The sequence below is a fragment of the Actinia tenebrosa genome, unplaced genomic scaffold (genome assembly GCF_029948245.1).
Source record: "Actinia tenebrosa isolate PJP-AT-01 unplaced genomic scaffold, QUT_ActTen_1.0 PGA_scaffold8__29_contigs__length_14323225, whole genome shotgun sequence".
Taxonomy (NCBI): Eukaryota; Metazoa; Cnidaria; class Anthozoa; order Actiniaria; family Actiniidae; genus Actinia; species Actinia tenebrosa.
Window position 1 is genome coordinate 3405002 of NW_028292585.1, and position 22077 is coordinate 3427078.

At 37.0% G+C, this 22077-nt stretch overlaps 3 protein-coding genes and 1 long non-coding RNA gene across 5 annotated transcripts; 3 read left to right on the top strand and 1 right to left on the bottom strand.

The window, feature by feature from the left end:
• Positions 1–2862: 2862 nt before the first annotated feature.
• Positions 2863–11139, bottom strand: LOC148904974 (dihydroxyacetone phosphate acyltransferase-like). Its single transcript, XM_089040751.1, has 15 exons — positions 10490–11139; positions 9301–9477; positions 8797–8926; positions 8219–8422; positions 7598–7749; positions 7087–7217; positions 6811–6962; positions 6413–6484; positions 5568–5876; positions 5119–5198; positions 4847–4987; positions 4169–4277; positions 3591–3684; positions 3430–3494; positions 2863–3272 (listed from the first exon to the last, which is right to left on the bottom strand). The coding sequence occupies exons 1-15, from the start codon at positions 10655–10657 to the stop codon at positions 3211–3213; spliced, it is 2046 nt and encodes a 681-aa protein (XP_088896877.1). The 5' UTR covers positions 10658–11139; the 3' UTR covers positions 2863–3210.
• On the top strand, positions 6861–8470 carry LOC116295266 (uncharacterized). The gene is made up of 2 exons (XR_004197012.1): positions 6861–6995; positions 7604–8470. It is a non-coding gene; the product is annotated as an uncharacterized LOC116295266 (long non-coding RNA).
• A 386-nt stretch (positions 11140–11525) lies between the features above and the next one.
• On the top strand, positions 11526–16507 carry LOC148904975 (CAAX prenyl protease 2-like). Its single transcript, XM_089040761.1, has 10 exons — positions 11526–11684; positions 11802–11919; positions 12110–12190; positions 12957–13020; positions 13125–13183; positions 13504–13612; positions 14457–14528; positions 14712–14774; positions 15123–15215; positions 15912–16507. The coding sequence occupies exons 1-10, from the start codon at positions 11530–11532 to the stop codon at positions 16007–16009; spliced, it is 912 nt and encodes a 303-aa protein (XP_088896887.1). The 5' UTR covers positions 11526–11529; the 3' UTR covers positions 16010–16507.
• Positions 16508–17439: 932 nt separating this feature from the next.
• Positions 17440–21327, top strand: LOC116298641 (collagen alpha-1(XII) chain-like). 2 transcript variants are annotated; one of them, XM_089040763.1, is made up of 2 exons: positions 17440–17912; positions 20369–21323. In XM_089040763.1, exons 1-2 carry the CDS (start codon positions 17798–17800, stop codon positions 21067–21069), a joined length of 816 nt encoding a protein of 271 aa, XP_088896889.1. In that variant the 5' UTR covers positions 17440–17797; the 3' UTR covers positions 21070–21323. The 2 variants fall into 2 exon arrangements, with proteins under 2 accessions (XP_088896889.1, XP_031563062.2); XM_031707202.2 differs by lacking the exon at positions 17440–17912 and adding an exon at positions 19960–20250 and having other exon boundaries at positions 20369–21327.
• Positions 21328–22077: the final 750 nt, after the last annotated feature.

A 22077-nucleotide genomic window follows, 5' to 3' on the forward strand; every position in this document is an offset into this window, starting at 1 on the left:
AAGTTATGCAATCTTTCAGTAAACAAGAAAACAATAACGAAAAAAAATCAATCCTAAGTTAAACAGACAAGCATTTCGCTTTCTTTTGGTGTCATGCTCGATTTGCATTAGCTTGATTGTTATTAAGATTTCTGCTAGGAAGGTCTCCCTGATTGGTTCACAAGACAAAAGGTAGTGGGCTAGCCTTGTGCCTCTAAAGTAATTTCGCTTCGGTACATGATTTTCGGATGCTTATAAGTGACCCTAGGTTTTTTTATTTTTATTGTTTAGAATAAGCCACAAGATATCAGTTTCAGTGCCCTTTCCTTCAAGGTATAACTTTACATCGTGCTAGGAAAGTAAGGACGCGTGACCTCAACGATGTCGGTCGATCTGAACCAAAACAATGAAAACAACGTCCAAGAAAATATCGAAAATTTAAGCTTAAAGGAAAAAAAACTAGCGGAGATGCCGAATTCTTCATCTGATCTGCACCCCGAAGAACGCAATGAAAATCAGAAACCACAAGAAAATGGAGAGACGAAAAAAGAAGATTTTCCGGATTTAAAACGAAAGAAAATATCGGTCGAAGAACTCACTTGGGATATCGAAAATGGTTTGAGGTGGATTAGAAAAGAGCTGAACGCAATGCGAGAACAAGATAAGGTTTTGACCAAGCAGTTGATTGGGATGAGAAGTAAAGTCAACGAAATAAGCCAGATGGTTGAATTAGATGAAAATGTAGACGAAGACGAAGGATAGACAAGGTTAAATGGCATGTAGCGACTATGGACATTATTCATCACGTCTTTACTCAAGAATTGCCTTGTTTGCAGATCATCATGTAGGATTAAAGATTATGAGTAAATGATAATTTTTTGTTTTTCTTTAAACTCTATGTCATTCAAAGAAAATGCGTTAAAATTTTGGTTTCGGAATCTTTTTTGGAATCTTCATAAACATAAGCTATGATCTAGATTCCTCTTATCAGCGGTAGTACTGGTTTAAAACGCGTTGCCTAGCAATTGCTTCCTTAGGTCAGAAATCCATAAATTTTGTAGGTTTCTGTTCGATGTTTTTTAAAGCGATAGAAAGCACGTACTAAAGTGTAAGGCGCAGAATTAATGCTCTAGGGTTTCTCGACGATGGATGTGCTTAAAGATCAATATATAATGTGGTTAAATGTAATTTAGGCTAAGTTAGACTCGAGGTCAATGACATCTCGCAGTAGCGTTGTCCGGACGCATACCGCTATCTCCGCTGTCAACGCATTTATTACCTCACGCGATCGTTGATCGACTCAGCTAGCAAGTTGTTTATAGCATGTCGCAATTTATTCTAGTCGATCTCTGTGGCCTGTATGAGATATGGATCATAGCTATCATTACGAAATTCGATAAGACGCTACACACGTGATCACGCTAGCTTAATGCCAACCACGCGAACCTTTATTCGCCATCGCTATCTATCGCTAGCACTTGCTATACGACGCTATTACGCTATTACGCTATTACGCTACAACACGAGTTTAATTTCCCGCCCGCCATCCCTACCACTGGTACAGGTAAGTAGAGGTAAGTATTCCATTGACTGATCGCGGTCAATGTAACAGGTGTTCGGTGGGTGGTGACAGGGTGACCATGGTTACCGCTAATTTGTGCCTGGCTCCGCCCATCCCACCGAATATGCACCTAACGCCAAGCTCATCATTAACGATGAGTTTAATCATACATATATCAAGACATAAACGTAATAAGCTTTAAATTAATGCCGCAAAGTTTCTTGGAGCTCTAGGTATTTCCAAAAACAATAATAAATATTTTAGTTAATTGTCTAATTATACATATTCATTTGAGTTTAAATCAATGAAGTCACCGAGCTTTTACAAGAACTATTAGCTCAATTAATAACAAAATTAGAAATTTATTAAATTGGAATCGAGGTTCAAAACAACCCCCCCCCTCCCCCCCAATATTGTGAGAATAAAAAAATAAAAATGGATAAAGCAATTTTTGTCCAGATTTTTTAACTTTTGAGCTGTTGTTCCCTATCTGCATGTAATCCATCTATTATACTAAGAAGCTTAAGCTAGTTAATCTAGCTAATTATTATTGGGAACTTTTTCTTTTTTAATTAATGGACAAGAACTTACATTAGTGTGGCACTTGTTGGTCTGTAGTTGGTTTTTACAAAGATAGGGCAAAAATTAACATCTGTGCCAATATTCTAAGGCCCCTCTCACAGAGAGCTCTCCTCATGTTGACAGACTAGCATTGTTTGTGTATCAAATGGCATGGCATATAATAGGGTAAATAATTAATCCATGTCAGAGTAATTATGAATTGTTTGGCTTTAAAACTATATAGATATATTGGTGATAAAATGATGTAGAAAATTTTTGAAGTTTTTTTTTTATTGTATGGAAGACTAAATGACTTTAGGACTAAAAATGGCTTTAGAACCTTCTAAACATGGTATTATGTTACAAAAGTCTTGTTAGGTCATGCATGGTGAGCATTGACAAACATAACCAGACCCTGAGGGCTTAGATTATATAATAGGAACAAGAACAGGATCATTTTAATGAGTGACATATTTTTTACATTAAATCCAAGATTGTCTAGCTTTATATTAGTTTGCAGTAATGATATTTTTTCAAGCAGAAAATCTTATTAATGAAAAATTCCATTCTAATCATACAATGTAGGCATTAATTTTGATATTTTGAATTATATCCATAAAAAATTTTAGTTATTTGAACCTTTTTATTAAGGTTTTATAACAGATATATATATATTCATATTCATTAATTATCCAATTGGAGTTGGTTTACAAGTGTCATTTCTAGAAGAACTTTACAAAAAATTCAAAAATATCTAAAAATTTTCTATTTAAATTTATTTTCATTAAGCATCAATATTTTAATTTATGAATTATAAATCCTTTGCATCTTGAACATTTTTGCATTTAAATTTAACTGCAAGGCTACGTCATTGGTAGCATTCCTTTTCCTGCAAACATTGGGTTTTCACTGTGTGGACTGCCTGTGTTAGCTGAATTAGAGTTCGCCAAACTTCCACCAATTGATATTTCAGTAGAATGCGTCTCTTCAGAAATTTATATTGCATGTGTGCAAGAGTAAGATCCATGAGCTGCCACATGCAATAAAGTTCCATTCTACATTTTTGATCATCATCATTACCCTCTAATGTGGGGCTGACACCAAGTACTTCACATTTTTGATAGAGGTGGAGAAATATATGTTGAATCTAGAGGAATATCAAGAAATTCACCTGTAATGGAGAAGAAAACAAGTAAATCACAAGAAAACTAAAACACGCTGCATGTCAAAATTTCATTTTTCACTGCTGTTAGTCAAAAATGTAAAACATACCATTGGATTAATTTTGATGGCACCATAAAATTACTGAAAAATTCACTGAAAAATACCTATCGTCTTGTGCAGCTTTCGAAGTTCACTCCTATCAGAGACAGATATCATAGTGCCTTCCGGTCTACAGAAAAAGTCATAGATTAATTCACAATTTGCCACAGAAATATAATACTGGCATAATATTGATCAAATTTGAATTTTCAACGTATTGTATTACCTTTTTACTTTTGCAATAACTTGAAGATAAGTGAAGGCCTTGATGGCATTTTTAATAAGTTCCAGGGAAAGAACTTCAAAGTATTTCACAGTGCCTGAAGAAGATTTTGTACATTATATATTAATAAAAAACTATCAATGGATTGATAGAATATATGGAGAGGATAGATGGAGGGAAGGATAGGTTAGGATAGGTTAGGATGGATGGATTTTGAAAGTAGATGAATAGTGGAATGAGAGGGATGGATGGTATTGATAATAAATGGAAGAAATAAATAGGATAGATGGATGGATGGATGGATGGATGGATGGATGGATGGGATGGTCTGACGGACGGACGGATGGATGGGATGGGATGGATGGATGGGATGGATGGATGGATGGATGGAAGGATGGAATAGATGGATGGGATGGATAGATAGATGGATAGATGAATGGATGGATGGAATAGATGAATGGGATGGACGGATGGAATAGATGGATGGATGGATGGATGGATGGATGGATGGATGGATGGATGGATGGATGAATGGATGGAATGGATAAGTAAAGCACTAATAAACTAATGATTCACTGTACCTGAAAGGACATATTCTGCAGCAAGATGCTGAGCACCTTTTGGGACATCATTGAAATGTGTCTCATCTTTCTCATTTCCTCCCATTTTTAGCAAATATTCACAAACCATCTGCAACCAGTAAAAACACAATTCAGGTTCACCAAAACGTTCATCTCACAAAATATTTACAGACTTTACAAATGTCCTCCCCAGAGGTAGAATAGGAGCTTTCTTAAGAAAGTATATATATATAAATCCCTCACCCTCCCGGGGGGTGTGGGGGTATTGGGGGAAACTCTCTTATATTTGCTATAAGGGTACATGCCGCCAAACAGGGTATGGTTTTCAGCGATTCTACTCTGGAACAGGGTATATAAAATTGAGCTTGCTCTGGGACAGGGTATATGAAATCCTGCTCTCTCCTCTCTCGAACAGGGTATCTATTTTTGCACTACTGGAACAGAGTATGGTTTTCAGCGATCTTGCTCTGGAACAGGGTATAAATTTCATCGATTTTACTCTGGAACAGGGTCAGGGTTCAGTGGGCTCAGCGGCAAATCCCTACCCTAAACGGGCAAGAGTACCCCCTCCGGGTTCACCCTTTTCAACCAGAGATTCAATTCCTCCTAAGATTTGTTTCTTTTGGTAGCTACTCACTTTAGGAATCTCCTATACTATAAAACAAGCAAATATCTTACCCAGTATGCTGTAAGTATTGGAGCCCAGAGGCCTGATGCAAACTCTATACACCCAGCTTCTCGCACAGAGAATTGAGAATGTGTGGCATCAAAGTTTAAAATCTGATTTTCTTGCAATATTTTCATTGTTTTCTGAAACACCTGTGAGAAAATATTAAAACCATTTTAATTATAAAGTAATAATAATAATATTAATAATAAAAATAATAAATAATAATATAAATTCATAATTTTAAGAAAATGATTTTTTAAGATATTTATGTGATTCATACCTGTGGTAAAGTTTCAGCAAGACCAGAAACTTCTTGCACAAGCAGTTGAGACAAGAATTTAAAATCATCGGACAAAATTCCTAAAGATGAATTAATAAATTTAAAGTGATTTTTTGGGCGAATTCCACGGAAATTGATCGTGGGTTGAACTTTGGTAAGAGACAAGCACTCTCGCTGCTATGCAACCTGGTTTAACGTCTGTGGCTAAAATTACATGTAGCAGGTGTTGATGATTTAGTTAGTGAAGTAATGTCTGCTTATTGGATTAATAGAACCTTTTGCGAGTGAGGACTTCAGCGAGTGTTGATGATTTAGTGAATTAATACCTGCTTATTGAATTGAAAGAACCTTTTGTGAGTAAGGACTTTGGCAAGTGCAGATGATTTAATAAAGTAATGCCTGTTTATTGGATCAATAGAACAAGATTAGTGCTCAACGTGCAATGTTACCTAATTCCTTTGCAGCACTCTTTTGTTTCCGAGTTGCCATGGAAACCATTCCAATTCCAAAGAAATACGGCAACAATGTGTTGCGTTTGTAAGCAAGCTGCAAGTGGATGGCAGCCTCACCAAGAACATCTTTCACAGAGCTGATAACGTGATGCTGTAGTCTTGAGGCATGTGCTGCTGCTGAACTGTGGTGTACCTGATTGCCTGCTTCTGGGTCCTTTATCCTCACAAAAGTATCAGAGTCAAACTCAAGGCTTGATTTTTGTAGGTCTATTCCATCTTTTACAATTTCCTTAAGGCTTGTTTTGTCTGCGTAAAGATAAATGGTTATTGACGTCATTCTATTAACTCTACTCCAAGACTATTTTGTGATGTGTTCTACTATAGCATGGCCATACATCTAATACTTAGAACTTCGATACCCAGAAAGCAGGGAAATTTGTTTTGACTGAATCAACCAGTAATTGTAAGTTGAAGAAATAACAAAACTCAGTCATAATTATATTCAAAAGAAAGATATCTGGTGGGAGACCCTGATTGAATAATGCTGTGGCGTAAATCAATTTGCAGTAGACTACAGTGTACTTGTGAAACATGAAACTGTAACTGTGAGAACATAATAACTTTAACATTCTTGTAAGCTGTTCAAAACGTATGTATTTTACTAATTTATAAAGACATTATTATTATCATTATTATTATTATACCATATCATTATTACTATATCATCATCATCATCACCATCCTAACCATCATACCCATCATCATCACCATCATCATCATCATCATCACCACCACCATCATCATCACCATCATCATCATCATCACCACCATCATCATCTTACCTGGTGGAGCCAAAGGAATGTTCAATTTCTTGAACAACTCTTGCAGCCAGTGAAATTTTGCCATAATATCATCTGCAAGGAAAACAATATCTCTTGAAGAGAGTGCTTGATCAGTTGGTAACTTGGAAAAAAGTAGTGCTTCCATTAATGGACCTTTTTAGCTTCATATGCGAATTGCCCATTTCAGATCACATGACATTCCCTTGAGAATTATTGTTCTTTTATGACGAACATGTAAAATACATACATGTGAAAGAATTAACTCCCAAGAGTGGCGTCATTCGAGTCTGAAATATTCACAAGCTAAAAAGGCCTAGCAAAGCCAAAAGCCTCATCTTTTCAAGCACTGAAATTTCCCTATATGACATAAACTTGTATGTCATTGTGATTGGACTTACCAAAGAATAATCCCTCTTGGTTCTGTAACATTATAGCTGCTACAAGAACTGGTGATGTTACAACCATTGACTCTTGGAGTCTGGCAATAATTTCATATCCAGTCTGACGTACAACCTCTTTCTCTTCATCAGTCAGGTACAATAAAAGATGCCTAAAGACAGAGAATTCAAGACAATGATTCAAGGTTGGTATAGCAGTAGTACACTTGCCCATAACAGTTGTAAAATCTAAGGGTACAATGCCCAGGGCTTAAATAGAGGTAGACAAATTAGTACCTTGGCACCAGGGAAGTTGCCATCCTGTCAAGTTTTCCTTCAATGCAGTCACTCAGTGAAATAAGTTGTCCAAAGTTCACATAAATACTTCCATAATCATCGGCAAGGACAGATCTACTTTTTATCAACCCCTGTTAAAATACAATATAAATATTACTTTTAAAAATTATTCATCTCAGAAATGTAGCCAAATTCACAAGTTTGGTGTATTGGCCCCAATTACAATAAAAGCGCAACATGCAAAAGTATGACCACTTTTAATGTATATGCATACTGCTATATGCACAGGCTTTCATGTGTTAAACCAACATATTTCCATGCGAGGCTGGCCGGTTTTACCAAATAAGGCATGTAAAAGCTGGTTTGGTACCCAAAAGCCTGAGCATAGAAGTATACAGATAATAAATTAGTCATACTTTTGTGATTGCGATGTAAAGTTTCAACTTCTAGACTAAAATATTTCCTTTGTAATTCATTGATTATGGTTTGGTGAGACACATTCTAAACTTACTCGCAGCGATTCCCTTGGCTTGGGGATTCCCAGCAGTTCATAGGCAAAGAGAGGTTCTTCAAGTACTCTGTCATAGCTGATGCTTATTGGGCACAACAGGATGTTGGGTACACCGGCGTTAGCATAGAGATCAACAACCATGGATAGTAAACCTTGAATTATAAAACTAATATTTGAGAAACACATAAGGTGCATGCTGATTGGCTTTCTACTGAGTTTATATCAGAAAAGGATGCTCATGCAAAACTGTACAAAATTTTTTTTTTTTTAAATCATTATCATAAAACAGCTGCTTAATTACTATATGTCTCTGTATAGGACTTAACAATGTCCAGCTAGAACTGGAACTTATCTGGTCAAATCTTTGCCTTAGCGATCACTTTGACCAGAATGTTTAGCCAGAAATGAGGTATGATTAAGCTAAAATTAATTTGACTTGCGATTTAGACTGAACTACAGAGACATGCATTTTATATTCCTTAAATAAAAAAGAAAATTCAAATAAAGTAAGATATCATTAGTGCATAATATGAAAAGGGTCTTTTAGTATTCCAAACTGAGCAATCCTTCAAATTTCTTTTTCACTTGGAATGTTTGCTCCATTTTATACAATTTCTTTACCTAGTTTAGGGTGCAAAAACTTCCCAGTTCTGCTTCTTGTCCCTTCAATAAAGAATTCAAGTGGTTTGTTTCCTTTCTGAAGCTGGTTCTGGATATATTCTGTAAAGATTACCCAGTATAATTTGTCTGACACAAATGACCTTCTCATGAAGAATGCACCACTGTGACGGAAGAGTCTTCTTACAACTCTTGCATTCATGAAGTCTAAAGGATCATAACAAATAGAATTAAGTAAATAAATGTTTGACATGAGGTGATGGGATATATTATTATAGGGTAACAACAATTACAGGAAATAATGGAGAAGAGGAAAAAATGAAAGGAAGAAAGGAATAAAGGAACACGAAAGAAAAAAGAGAGAGGAGTCCTGGAGAAAGGGAAAGAAGGAATAAAAGAAATAAAATTGAAGCGAGAAACATAAAAACAAGGGAAGAAAGGAGAGATGGAAGAAAAGAAGGGAAGGGAGGGAAAAAGGGTCAGTTAGAAATGAATTAAAAGTATTAAAAAAAACTGAGGAAATGACACACATCACTTTGTATCCTAACAATAACATCAACTTGATACTTGCTTTCATTTACCTTGAGCTGCAGCAATGAATGGAAGTGGAAGATTGGCATGAAAACAAATGAAAGAAACAAGAAGAAAATCCAAATAACTTCTGTGACTGGGTACCAAGACAATAGGAATGTGTGGCGATGCTTCTCTTAACTATGAATAAACAAAGCAACAATTCAATTCAAATTAATGTTCATAACATTTTGACCAACAGTACCAACAGTACCTGTTGACGTCATAATATGTTAAATGAGAGGACATATACATTTATGGCGCTTAACCCTCGGAAATTTGTTTTTTACAACAAACAAAAAAAAAACACAAAAAGTTTGAAAGAAAAATGGTTTCAGAGCATGCTTGCTCCATGCGGGGACTATTCGTAATTTGTTGACGTTATTTGTTGGAATGGCCTCTTTTTTGCCACAGCCCTCAATGAATCAAAAAGTAAAAAAATTCATTTTTGTGGTAAAAATTATATTAAAGCAATGATTGAAATTGGCTTTTTTTTACAACAGTATTTTTCTTACCCTTTCCAATCCTTTCTTGTTTACCATAACTTTCCTAAGAAGTGATGACAAGATTTTCTTCATCATTAGAGCCATGAAGCGCAGTGTTTTCATATTGTAATTGTGTCCCATTTCATCCAGGATGGCCTTTGCTTCATCTCTAATTTCACTGATTGATTTTCCCTGCTCTTTGGCAGTCTAGCAAAAAAATTAACAGCTAAAAGTTAACAGGGTTGTAATATTCAAGGTGAGAAAACAATCCTATTAATAATAATAATAATAATAATAATAATAATAATAATAATAATAATCTTTATAGAGGAAAATTCTTTTACTTTTGATGATTTTCAAAAAGGACCACTAACTAAAAATATCTGGATTGGGGTGGGGGGGGGGGGTGGGGGATTTTTTCAGGGGCAGGGAGAAAGAGAGGAATTTTTTTGGGGGGATGGGATGGGGGAGGAGGGGAGGGAGGCAGTTAGGATTTGTCTACCATAAATACAGTAATAGGCCTTTTGCAACAACAGGTCACGTGACCCTACCCCCCGTAAAAAGAGACGTTGTGTCAAAATGAACACCAGAAATTGAAAGAGCACCTCACTATTAGTAAATAGGCAATGTTTTAGCTTATAATGTTGACTACGGTAGAAAAGGCCTTAAATATAAAATTGAATATTTTATAAGGATTTGTATAGGGAAATGTGCTGGCGGGCATAGCTTGCCCTCCAGGACATTTCCCAATACAAATCCTTATAAAATATTCAATTTTGTATTTAATGCCATTTCTCCTGTGTTACATGTCATAAGCTGAAACTTTGGCTTCTTACTAATTTCGAGGTGCTCTTTCCATTTCTGGTGTTCATTTTGACACAACGTCCCTTTTTACTGGGGTAGGGTCACGTGACCTGTTGTTGCAAAAGGCCTATTAGTACTTTAGAAGTGTATTACCACCACAAGTTCTAAATAAGGCATTGCACACATCAATTTGATGATATTTTTTAAGAATGACCAGGAGATATGAATATGGACTTGGCATAAACTGCAATACTGTGCATGAATGCACCCCAGCCACGCCCTATGCACAAATATATATTGCACAACATGAATGCAATATAACCGGTAATGATTCAATTTTTAAATCGTTTTTACATGTAAAGGATTTATAAATTTGCACATAAAGCGCTTGCAACAATAAAAATGCAGTCTGTACCTCTTCTATGATGTGTTTAACCCTTCGAGAGTCTAATACATGCTGTTTTATTTCTTCAGGATTTCTCTCAGTAGAATATTTGTAGCAGTCAGGCTCGTATCGTTTGAGACTCCACATTAAATCACTGAACCCTGTAGTACTTAGTATATCCAAGTCAAACGGCTCCATTGCTTGCACGAACTACCAGAAGGGATCAACGATTCAGCTTATTTCCAGAGTAAAAACAACTCCAATAGCCAAAAGTCTTTCTTAGACGTACAGCATTATGCAAGTCTGCAATTACTCTTTTTATCACGCAAGCATTTAGAACTTAGCTCAACTACTCCACGTGTTCTAGGCTAATATCCAAGACAAATGTTATTTTAAGGAATAATTTGAACTTTCCAAGATTATTTAGACGGAAAAATGGAAGTATTTGTTCCTGTTTTGACTTCTCTTCCGACCATGTTTTGTTCCACGCAAAAAAAATACTCCCCCAGATATAATTTCCAGGATTTTTTACATTATTTGTACAGTAGTGACAGTAGCAGCGTTACTTTATGACAAGAGAGTGGTCATACGTGGCTAATGGCTGGAAATAATTCAAATAATTCTTCATTGTCTTTGGGAATATTTCACAAAAGCTGGTGATTGAGAAAGATCTGATGATATCCTGAGCCCACTGAATCCAGTCAGCGCATTCACCACAGGAAGCCCGACGCGCCATTAAAAACCACGAGAAATATCTCCACAAGAAAATAATAATTTCAAAAAGAATATCTTATCGCATTAAATTTATTTTCCATTCAAAAAAGAATTCGTAACTCATATCTTATAAGAAACATTTGGAATAAGCTTCCTAAGTATTGTTCTTTCAAAAACGCAAATTGTATAACTTCAAAATTTATAAAATTTAATGATTTTTATGCGTTCATATCTTAAATAGGGAAATGAGAAATGAAAACAATAAGGTTATTTTTTATCTTTCTTAACTTTTTGGAAATATCAGAGATTGAGGAGCTAGTATGAAGGAGATATCGTTGGGCTTCCTGTGCCTACCCATGGTGCTTCTAGCGCGCGAATTCAAGATGGCGGACGCAGTTGCTCCTTTTGTTAGTTTTAATAACATAACTTATTTTCGTAGTTTCGTAGCCTGTTTTGTGATTGCTGTCGGGTATGTAGCTAGTTTGTACATAAATAAGTCTCCTCTTCCTAGGTAAGTAGTTTTCGAGTCAATATTATCTTTTCTTTGACTTTTCTTTAGCATAATTTGTAGCGCATGATGACACCAAGGTACTATAAAATTAGCTTACAAAAACCTTTCGTGCTACAGGGATCATCCGAAAACTATTTATCAGAGATTCAAAAGTGTTGCGGTTGTTTCTCTGTCGGCTCCAGTTTATGTATGGCTTTGGTCAGACAACAGATTGCAAACAAATCAAGAACATGCGGTCAGTATTTGTGTTTATAACCATCATCATCATCATATTCATCATCATCATCTTCATCTTCATCACCACCATCATGGTCAACATCACCAACAGCATAATCACTATCACTATCATCATCACCATCATATTCAATATTACCATCATCCATATCATTTATAATAGATATATTTTGCTCTTTGTTTTTTTATAGGTTTATTCGCTATGGAGATGGTTAGGAATTCATGTAAGCAACACCCTCACAGCAGCAGCACTTCCTCTATTTTTGACAATAGTAGGTTCTTGAATGGTATTATATCAAAGATTGTTTAGTCTACTTGATAATTAACTTGTTTTGATGGCATAGCTTAGGTGTTGTCAGACATGGCTATGGTTAAATTCCAAGTGGGTGGCCTATGGTTGTACTTCCAGAAAAGGGGGGGAAAGGTGATTTGAAAGAAGAAAACCTTGTGCCTAAGATGAAAGGAATTATTTACATCTTATCCATTAGTAATTAGCATGAGCAGCAGCCTCTATTCGATAAGGGAGGTTCAATTGATCTCCCTCCCCCTTTTCTTAAGTAATAAATAAAATAAATAGATCACTTGATTTAAGTGTCTAGTCGTTCTAGTGCTTTCGCACCAATTGGGGATACTTTGCTCACATGCACTACCACTTCATTCAATATACTATACACACAATGCTCAACTAACATGTTGATTTTTACTGAGGGAGGAAACCGCAGAACCCGGAGAAAACCCTCGTAGCATAGGAGAGAACAACACATCAAACAAACTCAATTCACATGTGGCGACCGCAGGGCTTAAACCAGCGACCTGACCCGTTGGACTCACAGCAGTGAAAGATGATGCATTAGCTGCTAACACCACCCATGCTACTCTACCTATCTTGCCTCACACTGATCCCCAAAGCCCATCTTCTTCCCACGAGAGCTAGGCTGCTTTAGGCTAATGACAGCTAATCTATTTTTGATATCTTCATTTGTTAGTTATTACTGGTATATTTTTATTCATTTGTCCTATTGCCTTCCATTCTTTCAGATTCTGTTTCTAGGACCCTTGCTGTTGCTGTTGCTAAATGGAGATGTTAAGCTTAAATTATCAGGTAGATTACAGTCTTTTTTTCAAATCATTTTGTATTTTTTTAAATCTTATATTCTTTCTGCACTGTTGACAGTCTGAGTAACGTGTCTATTCTTTTCTTTTTAGGTTATTTCAAATATAATTCAATGTTACTAGACTCTGTACAAATTCGTAATTACATAGTGGTAAGAGCACTGAAGTTTTTACATTACAGGGCCCGGTCGTACAAAACCTGGATAGTGCTATCCAACAGACAAATCTTATCCAGTGGATAAATTTATTGGATAACAGCATTGACTTATCCACTGGATAAGGAGATATATGCCGGATAGTGCTATCCAGGCTTCTTACATCCAGGCCCTGATGTTTTGTAATTTGAGTTCAATCTCTCTTTCACTAATAAAGGGCTGCTTGGGCTTCCTGTGGTAAATCCACAGAAAGCCCACTTTTAAGGAATTTCTTCAAAGTGAAGTAACTAACGAGTATCCTCCATTGCTATTCATAGGCCCCTTTAACAGAAGAGTTTGTGTACAGAGCCTGTATGCTGCCATTATTGGTGCCTTGTTTTGGGGTTACAACGTCTATCATCATATGTCCACTTTTCTTTGGTGTCGGTAAGGGAATGAGAGATAATACTCAATCTCTATAAAGATGACTTGTCTTATGATGATTGTGACATAGTGATGACTGTGATGATAGTGATGATAGTGATGATTGTGATGATTGTGACAGTCATGATAGTGATGATTGTGAAATAGTGACGACTGTGATGGTAGTGATGATAGTGATGATTGTGATGATTGTGAAATAGTGACGACTGTGATGATAGTGACAGTAATGATGATAGTGATGGTAAAGTTGGGGTTGATTCTAGAAAGTATATCTCAGTAGTGTGAAGTTTGCAAGTGGTTCTCTGAACATTAGTAAGTTCAATCTCTATAAAGATGACTTGTCTTACGATGATTGTGACATAGTGATGACTGTGATGATAGTGATGATTGTGACAGTGATGATAGTGATGATTGTGAAATAGTGACGACTGTGATGATAGTGATGATTGTGATGATTGTGATGATTGTGAAATAGTGACGACTGTGATGATAGTGACAGTAGCGATGATAGTGATGGTAAAGTTGGAGTTGATTCTAGAAAGTATATCTCAGTAGTGTGAAGTTTGCAAGTGCTTCTCTGAACATTAGTAAGTTCAATGTTCTCAAAGATACCATATCCTATATCTTTGAGGCATTCCAGGGTTAGGTATGTAAATGCTTGGCCACCAGTGATTCCCCTAGCCTCCTACATGTACACAGACATTCTTAGTGTCTGTCATGCAACGTATCCCACTAAGAACGTTTGTGTAGTAGGCTATGATGCCCCAGGATCTGCTAGAGAGTCTATAATGATCATGGAGGATTTAAGACAATGTTATTTAATTTGTTATTATATTTTTTGTTTTAGCACATGTTCACCATGTCATAGAGAGACTGTGTGTCAATAATGAAGATCCTAAAGAAGTATGGTTATCAGCATGTAAGTTTGGGTCAAGATTTAGTAGTAATTCAACAGAGAAAAACTAAAGGATAGATCTTGCAAGGCTGTGAAAGCCTATAGCACATGGCATGCTCATGGGGTAATTTTTGGGGGTGGGGTGGCAAGGGCGGATCCAGCCGGAGGACAAGAATGCCATTTAATTCATTCCCATCATGTTTTTAGTGTTTCAGTTTGGCTACACGACAGTGTTTGGTGCTTATTCTGCCTTCCTTTTTGTCAGAACAGGTGAGTTAAAAATAACTACAAGTAAAATATATTATAAATACTCCCATCTCTATGATAATAGTCTAGACCATTTTTTCCTTACAATACCGCTCTGTTCCTCGATTACAAAAACATTTACTAGGGTTAGCCTCGTGTCAGTGTCTAAATATTCACAATTACCAACGGTAAAGTAAAGAATGCACAACTTCAACAGTACAAACACTTTGAAATTCTACGGACCTTCACTGGAACACGTGAATAAGTAATTAATTAACTGGAATAGACGAATATTCTGCACAAAGTCAAGACTACCTCTAAGCAACAGAAAACTCGAAACTTGACAATTAATTAGCTTGCTTTTTATTTCAGGCCATCTGATAGGCCCTGTGGTATGCCACAGTTTCTGTAATTTCATGGGATTCCCACAGGTTGAGGAAGTACCGAATTCGAAATATCCAAAAAGTAAGACCACCACGCATTGTTTTACAAAGAGTACCTCAGATAATGCACAGAGACTTGTTTCTAATATAGCCCTCAATTCCTTATCAAATTAACCATAGAGGCTTTGCACCATCACATGCCGGCGTCAATAATACAGCTTGGGCTGCCTGTGGCTAGATGACAGAACAATGAAATCCCTTTGCTCTCGGGAATTGAATTCTTTCTCATGTTAACCAATTGTATTGTTCCTGCCATCTAACATGGCTGCCGTTACGTGATGGTGCAAAGCCTCTATTTGGAAGTTGATTTTTGTGGAGGGAAGAAAACCAATGAATCTGGAGAAAAACCCTCGAAGCAAAGGAGAGAACCAATGAACAACTCTTCTCACATGCGACACCGAGCCCGGCAGGAATCGGTCACAGTCGACGCATTAGCAGAGTACAACACCCGTGCTACTTTCATACAAAATTGCTTATCGCTGGTCGATCAAATAAGGTTGTCGTTTGTGATGGAAGGTCATTTTATATCAAGAAGGTGGTCAGTTATTAGAGGTCATTCCTCAAAACTATTGTTAGTTATGAACGGTCGCGTAAGAGAGGTGGTCACTTACGAGAGCTTTTCTGATAAAAAAAACTCTCCTGCGGAAGGCAGTTGTTTGCATTTTTCCTGTTTATAAAATGCTTTTTTCTCTCTAATCATTTACCTCGTTTATTTTAGTCATCGCAGGTTCATTTGTCGTTGGCCTTGTAGTCTTCCTGCTATTGGCGTTACCGCTGACCGAACCTTCCTTGTATGGCTCCATCTACTACTTATAGGGATCCTAGATTAGGTCAGCGTCCATGTTGACCAGTGCAACACTGTTAGTGGTCTGCGCGGACAGTGTTACGGTACTTACCATCAGCAAGTACACGGTATGCCGTGCAGTAACATTGAAAGGGCTTCTCATAAGAATGGTTTGAACTCATACGATAACCATTCTTATGGGAAGCCCTTTCAATGTAACGGCTTGTCGTACCGTGTGACCAGTGTCGCACTGTGAGTTTCCAAACAAGAAGAAAAGTGCTCTATGGAGTATTTATGCCAAAAATATTTTGAATTCTACGAGTGCAAAGATACACTATTGTAGTAGGACTAATTATAACGAATTGTAACTTTATTGGAAACGGAATTTAAAAAGAAAAACATTGAAAGTTTGCATTGAAAATGCATAGGATTGGAAATGATTTAAACGAAATTTTATTGACTTATATTTAGTTAAATCGATTGATTTACATAAAGTCAAAATATAGTTTTAATAAAGTAAAATATACTTATTCTAGGAGTGGATATTTTTTAGTACACTTACCTTCGCGCACGTTGTGTTACTCCATACCTTTAAGGGGGGGAGGGGAGGGGGGGCACCACACATTTAATTCTTGTTTTACGCAAAGCAGAAGTCTACACTTAGTTATGAACTTCGGACGCAAAGCTATTTCCGCGCTATCTTTGCTTCGTTATCACATTATATATCTGTTTATCTATATTTGATTGAAAACATCTGTGATTTGCGTCTTCCGATTGATAGATCTGACCCCGTAATTACTGGGAACAGACCTAGATTTTCTATAGCATGCGTTGTTCGGCGGTCAGCGGTCGTTACGCGAAGACCGCCAACCAGACTAGAGTACTAGAAAATTCGCCTTGACCGACTCGCCCCGTTTTGTTTTCAATTAAAACCTTAAAATTCTTGCACATAAAACAGTAGGAAGTAGCGAAAAGAACTGCAGGAGTTTGACGACCAATGTCGGGTTTGAAGAAATGATATAGTTCCATAATATTTTTGTTTACTTTTTCTTTCTTTTTTTCGCTTAATTTTTATAATTCATTTTCGGGTAATATTTCTCATTGATTCCTTTCTTCTGTAACTTTCTTTTTTTTACACCCCATTACTTCAACGATCTGATAGCTTTTTGATTAGCTCAATGTTATCTTTATAAACACGACCACATACTGAAAACTAATACCCCATTCACATCAAGGCTTAAACATGTTTTAAAATGGTTTAACTAAACAGGTTTGGAAAACTATCTACGAACACTGCACAATATTTGGTAAAATAATGCATGTAAACTTTGTTTTGCTCTGACAATATTTTAGAAAATTTCATTCTTTTGTAGGTTTCTAGTTTCTTAACTTTTTTCCTAATGAAAACATAGTTTAACTAAACACGTTTAGGTGTGAATGGGTATAAGGTTCTTCTCACTAGACTCTTTCACCATAAGGGAGCTTCAATACCCAGTACACCGAACAATATTCAAGGAATTTAAAAATCGCCATTTAACTAGTCTTGTGCTGTCGACCTCTGGTCTTTCTAGAGAGTCGTTCAAAGTTCCCTACTGCTTTGAATAGCGCTCCAACAGCGGAAAAAGAACACTGAAAAATAGTTTAAAGTAACTTGAGAATCTTAGCAAACCATTGTCTAGTTCGAGATATTCAGACGAGTCGTTCATCGGTTGGCTATACAAGTAGCTCTAATTGTTAGCACGACCGAAGGAGCAGCGTTAAGAACAGGAATATTCAGACGTTTTTAAAGTCAAATTCCACTACTCATCTCCTCGTAGAAGATGAACCCCTTGTTGGTAACAGGGTTGTTGGTGTTTTGGTTCATTCATGGATCGTATTGTCGTGTGTCACAAAACAAGGATTACCTGGCTGCCAACCTCGACGAGTACTACAGAAGTAAGTAAACTATAGAATCATAAGTGAGTTAAAATTGATAGAGTAGGGTGGTCTAGGCCTCTGTTCCGTTCCGCGCGTGCTGCGCCGTTGCTATTTTCCCATTTTTGTCATTAACTTGGTAAGATTCGGTGTCTTCCAGTAGAGCGGCAACGACCATTAAAAGATGGTCTTGTTTTGTGTGCTAAACGCTTTCACTCTAAACCGAATATGAACAATTAATTGTGTTTTATGTGGGCCCGGTTGTACGAAGCCTGGATAGCGCTATCCAGCAGATAAATCTTATCCAGTGGATAAATTTATTGGATAACAGCACCGACTTATCCACTGGATAAGGATGATTTATCCGCTGGATAGCGCTATCCAGGCTTCGTACAACCGGGCCGTGATGTTTTGGATTGCGCTTTTCCATAACAAGCGAACCCGCTGAAAACTGGTGTGCGCTTTTATTTTTGACTTCCGTTTTTTCGTGTTTCATCTCGCGACTTAGGGTACAGCCAAGTATATTTTGTTCAGCATATAGCACATCCTCATTATGCGCTAGTATGTTCTAAATATCATGCATGTTCTAGGTATATATATATCTTGCCCCACGTGTCAAACATTGGCAAAGGTGTTCAATGCAAAAGTACGTCCACTTAATCCACTTTTTCTAAGTGATACGCACTCCGGACTTAGTGAACTTCTGTTCGAATATTTTTACAAAAGTATTTGCGACATATGGAATTAAACGGAGTGAGCTGTGCGGAATGCTAGAGCAGCAATGATCATTATCACGGTTTACTTAAAAAAAACAGAAATGAAAAACTGATTTCAGGTTGACAGCACATCTAATGGGAAATGAGACAAAGCGCAAAAAATTTCTTCAAGATATTTTGGTAAAACGCAATACTAGCAATGCTAAGGCTTTCTCTGGAGTGTCGTGCTCAATTTGTTAGTCGACCAGAGAAAAACTACTAGAAATCTTATCTTATAGTCATTGATTTATCTCCATACTTTAAATAATTGTTAATTTTGTTTATAGGCTATAGTCAATCCCCTCAATGTACAACATATTTATGATTTTAGTGGAATTCAAAGCCGTAAATTTTTTTTGAGGATGTTGACGACTGCGGAAAAAATCGATATTTGAGGTGTAAGGATGGAAGAGCATTGATATTTTTCCTAAAGTATCCTTACAATCGCGTATGATGATCTCATGATGTTTGTCAGGTTGTTTCGTTTCGGTGACCGCGACAGAGATATAAGCGTTATCAGCTCAGCTAGAACAATTATGCAACAATCAAACAAGTATGCACGACGCTAGCGAAAAGATAACACTAATAGTAAATGGAACGAATGTGTGAAGTTAAAAATACTTCGCATAGCGCAAGGGTCTATTGCTATTGCTATGGGTCGCGTCTAAAGACAAAAGCTCCCCACTTCATCTCATTTCGTGCGCGTTTCATATAACAGCTCTTTACCCCCTCACCCTTCGTTCGCGTACCTAATAATACAAAGGGTAACCAATAGGCCAGTTTCACGAGTTCCAAATTACCGCTGTGTTCCTTGATTACAGACTCATTTGCACAGGGTTAGCCTCGTATCAGTGTTTAAATATTCACAAATACCAACAGAAAAGTAAAGAATGCACAACCTCAACAATACAAACATTTTGAAACTCGACGGACCTTGACTGGAACACGTGAATATTCTGCACAAACTCGAAGCTAACCCTGTGCAAATGAGTCTATAATCAAGAAACACAGCGGTAATTTGGAACTCGAAACTGGCCTATTCCCGCTCCTTACCTTACCATAATAACGACACCCCCACTGTTAGCTAAATTACAAATACTCCATCACTGCGCTTTGATGTCTTATTCCCTGCTGTAGACAGCGTTCACATATCCATTAACAGCGCTTTTAAAAAGCAATCTACGTCGTAGAGATTATAGTTAAACGTGCTGTGATAGAAAAATAATATTTTTGGTATTTGAAAAAAAAATTTAAATGGAAAACACAGCGCCATTTAAGGTGTGCGACCTGGCGAGTAAGAGTCAGTAAAGTCCAGCCTGCTCTGCGGACATCAGTGGCGTCCCCAGGCCGTTGCCACACAAATAATGGACACTACATAATCATTGAATAGTGAAAGCACGTTATCGTTAAATAGAGCGTTTTCACTCACGTGACAAGGCAGCCATGTTGGTGTATCAATAAAAACTTCTGTACAGTTGCATAAAAATAGAGTTCAATTCCCGGAGGATAGAAAATGTATTGTCTTGGTACACCAATAGGGGCGCTGTGACGTCACGTCGAAACGCTCAATACTTGAAATTACCAAGATCGAGGTCCTATGCTAGGTACGTACCAAGGCCGGAGGGTGAGCGATAAAAAGTATAATGCATCCTATACGAGCGCGCATTTGATATACCCAGTGCGCAACTAAAAAAACGCTCTTTTAATTTTTACTTCTGGCAGGCATAATCAAAATACCGCCACCACGAGAAACTGCTGTCAAGTTTGCAAAGTATTTCCTAGGTCGTGAAATCGATATCAATAAACACGCGCGAAGACCACGAAGCGATGATTTTCTCCAACGAAAACGAATAGATACGGCGTTAATAATCGACTCTTCTGATTCCGTCAAGCGGGTGAACTTCAAACGCGGGCTGAGAGCTCTACAAGCAATGGTCGAGCGAGGAAAGCCGGACACCAAGTACGCAGCGATCACATTCTCCAATCACGCGAAATTAGAATTTGTTTTCGTGGATAAAGAAAATGCGAAGAAAAATTTGAAGAAGATAGAACATCGTCGTGGAAAGACCAACACACAGGAAGCCCTAATTATGGCTTTAAACAAACTGATCAAAAGTAACACGTCAAACATCCGTGTAGGAAGCGTTCGACGCATTTTTTTGGTCACAGACGGTCTATCGAATGTTAAAAGGAACATGACGCTGATTCGTGGCCAACAGCTAAAGATTGCCGGCGTGGAGATATTTGTAATGGCAGTGGGGCAGTATGATAAAGGTTTTGAGGAGATTGTTGGTTTAGCAAGCTCAACTCTCGCTCACCTGTATAGGGTAGCGAACATGAAGGGGTTTCTGAGAGTGATTAAGTTGATTCCTAAAAATGTAGAGAAATACTGGCTTTCTGGCATGAACGAGGATGGGTTTTAGTGAAATAAGAAATATAAAAAAATAATTAAATGATTAAAAAAAACCGGGAGAATGGTTGTTAGGACTTCATATAAATATTTCAAAAACGCAAAATAGGATAGAAATAGCAATGTAAATAAAGGAATACTAAATGGATAAATAAACATGATTATAGAGAAGTTAGTTGATTCCTACCACGCCATGTACTGGGGACTGCGCGTTTAGCGCTGCGGGCAGTATTTCAATAAAATAATACAAAAGAAAGAAGAAAAAAGACTCTTGTTTTTCTGCGAATATTAAACGGTCCAGGAAACCTAGATGGTTTGAATTGAAAGAGGAACTCAGTACGAAAATTATCCGACATTTAATTCAGCTGAAACTTAACTTGAATAATCTTCTAAGGATCTAATTATCACTGGTTGTTTCAAGTTTTTTCTTGAAATCCTGATGCAAAGCGTTATATTTTTGCTATCTTTTGTAAGAGTGAGTGACGTCATCTTTTGACATCAAACATTGTTCCATATATTTCTTTATAAATAACACGATAGGATAAAGGGTAGCTATCGTGAACATACAAGTTTATTTACAAGACCTTCAAGAAACCATCGTCTTTCAAAGAACATTTTCCACAGGAAACCCGAAGCAATATACGAGAGCCAGCATGGGAGTTGAGGGGGAGGGGGACGGGGTGGTAATTGTACGTTTGGCTTACTAATGAGATAATAGCGCTTCGCCCGACTCGCCCCGTTTTGTTTTCAATTAAAATCTTAAAATTCTTGCACATAGAACAGTAGGAAGTAGCGAAAAGAACTGCAGGAGTTTGACGACCAATGTCGGGTTTGAAGAAATGATATGTAGTTCCATAATATTTTTGTTTACTTTTTTTTTTCTTTTTTCCACTTAATCTTTATTATTTATTTTCGGGTAATATTTCTCATTGATTCCTTTCTTCTGTAACTTTCTTTTTTTCTTTTTTTACACCCCATTACTTCAATGATCTGATAGTTTTTTGATTAGCTCAATGTTTTC

Bases quoted from the DNA above. Each gene is read 5' to 3' on its own strand.
- LOC148904974 (XM_089040751.1), bottom strand. From the start codon at position 10,657: ATGGAGCCGTTTGACTTGGATATACTAAGTACTACAGGGTTCAGTGAT. The intron at 8,927-9,300 runs GTAAGAAAAATA...GTTTATTCATAG, and splicing joins ACAAGAAAGGATTGGAAAGG to TTAAGAGAAGCATCGCCACA. The intron at 6,485-6,810 runs GTAAGTCCAATC...TTTTCCTTGCAG, and splicing joins CCAAGAGGGATTATTCTTTG to ATGATATTATGGCAAAATTT.
- LOC148904975 (XM_089040761.1), top strand. From the start codon at position 11,530: ATGGTGCTTCTAGCGCGCGAATTCAAGATGGCGGACGCAGTTGCTCCT. The intron at 12,191-12,956 runs GTAGGTTCTTGA...CCATTCTTTCAG, and splicing joins TTCCTCTATTTTTGACAATA to ATTCTGTTTCTAGGACCCTT. The intron at 14,775-15,122 runs GTGAGTTAAAAA...TTTTTATTTCAG, and splicing joins CTTCCTTTTTGTCAGAACAG to GCCATCTGATAGGCCCTGTG.
- LOC116298641 (XM_089040763.1), top strand. From the start codon at position 17,798: ATGAACCCCTTGTTGGTAACAGGGTTGTTGGTGTTTTGGTTCATTCAT. The intron at 17,913-20,368 runs GTAAGTAAACTA...TACTTCTGGCAG, and splicing joins CCTCGACGAGTACTACAGAA to GCATAATCAAAATACCGCCA.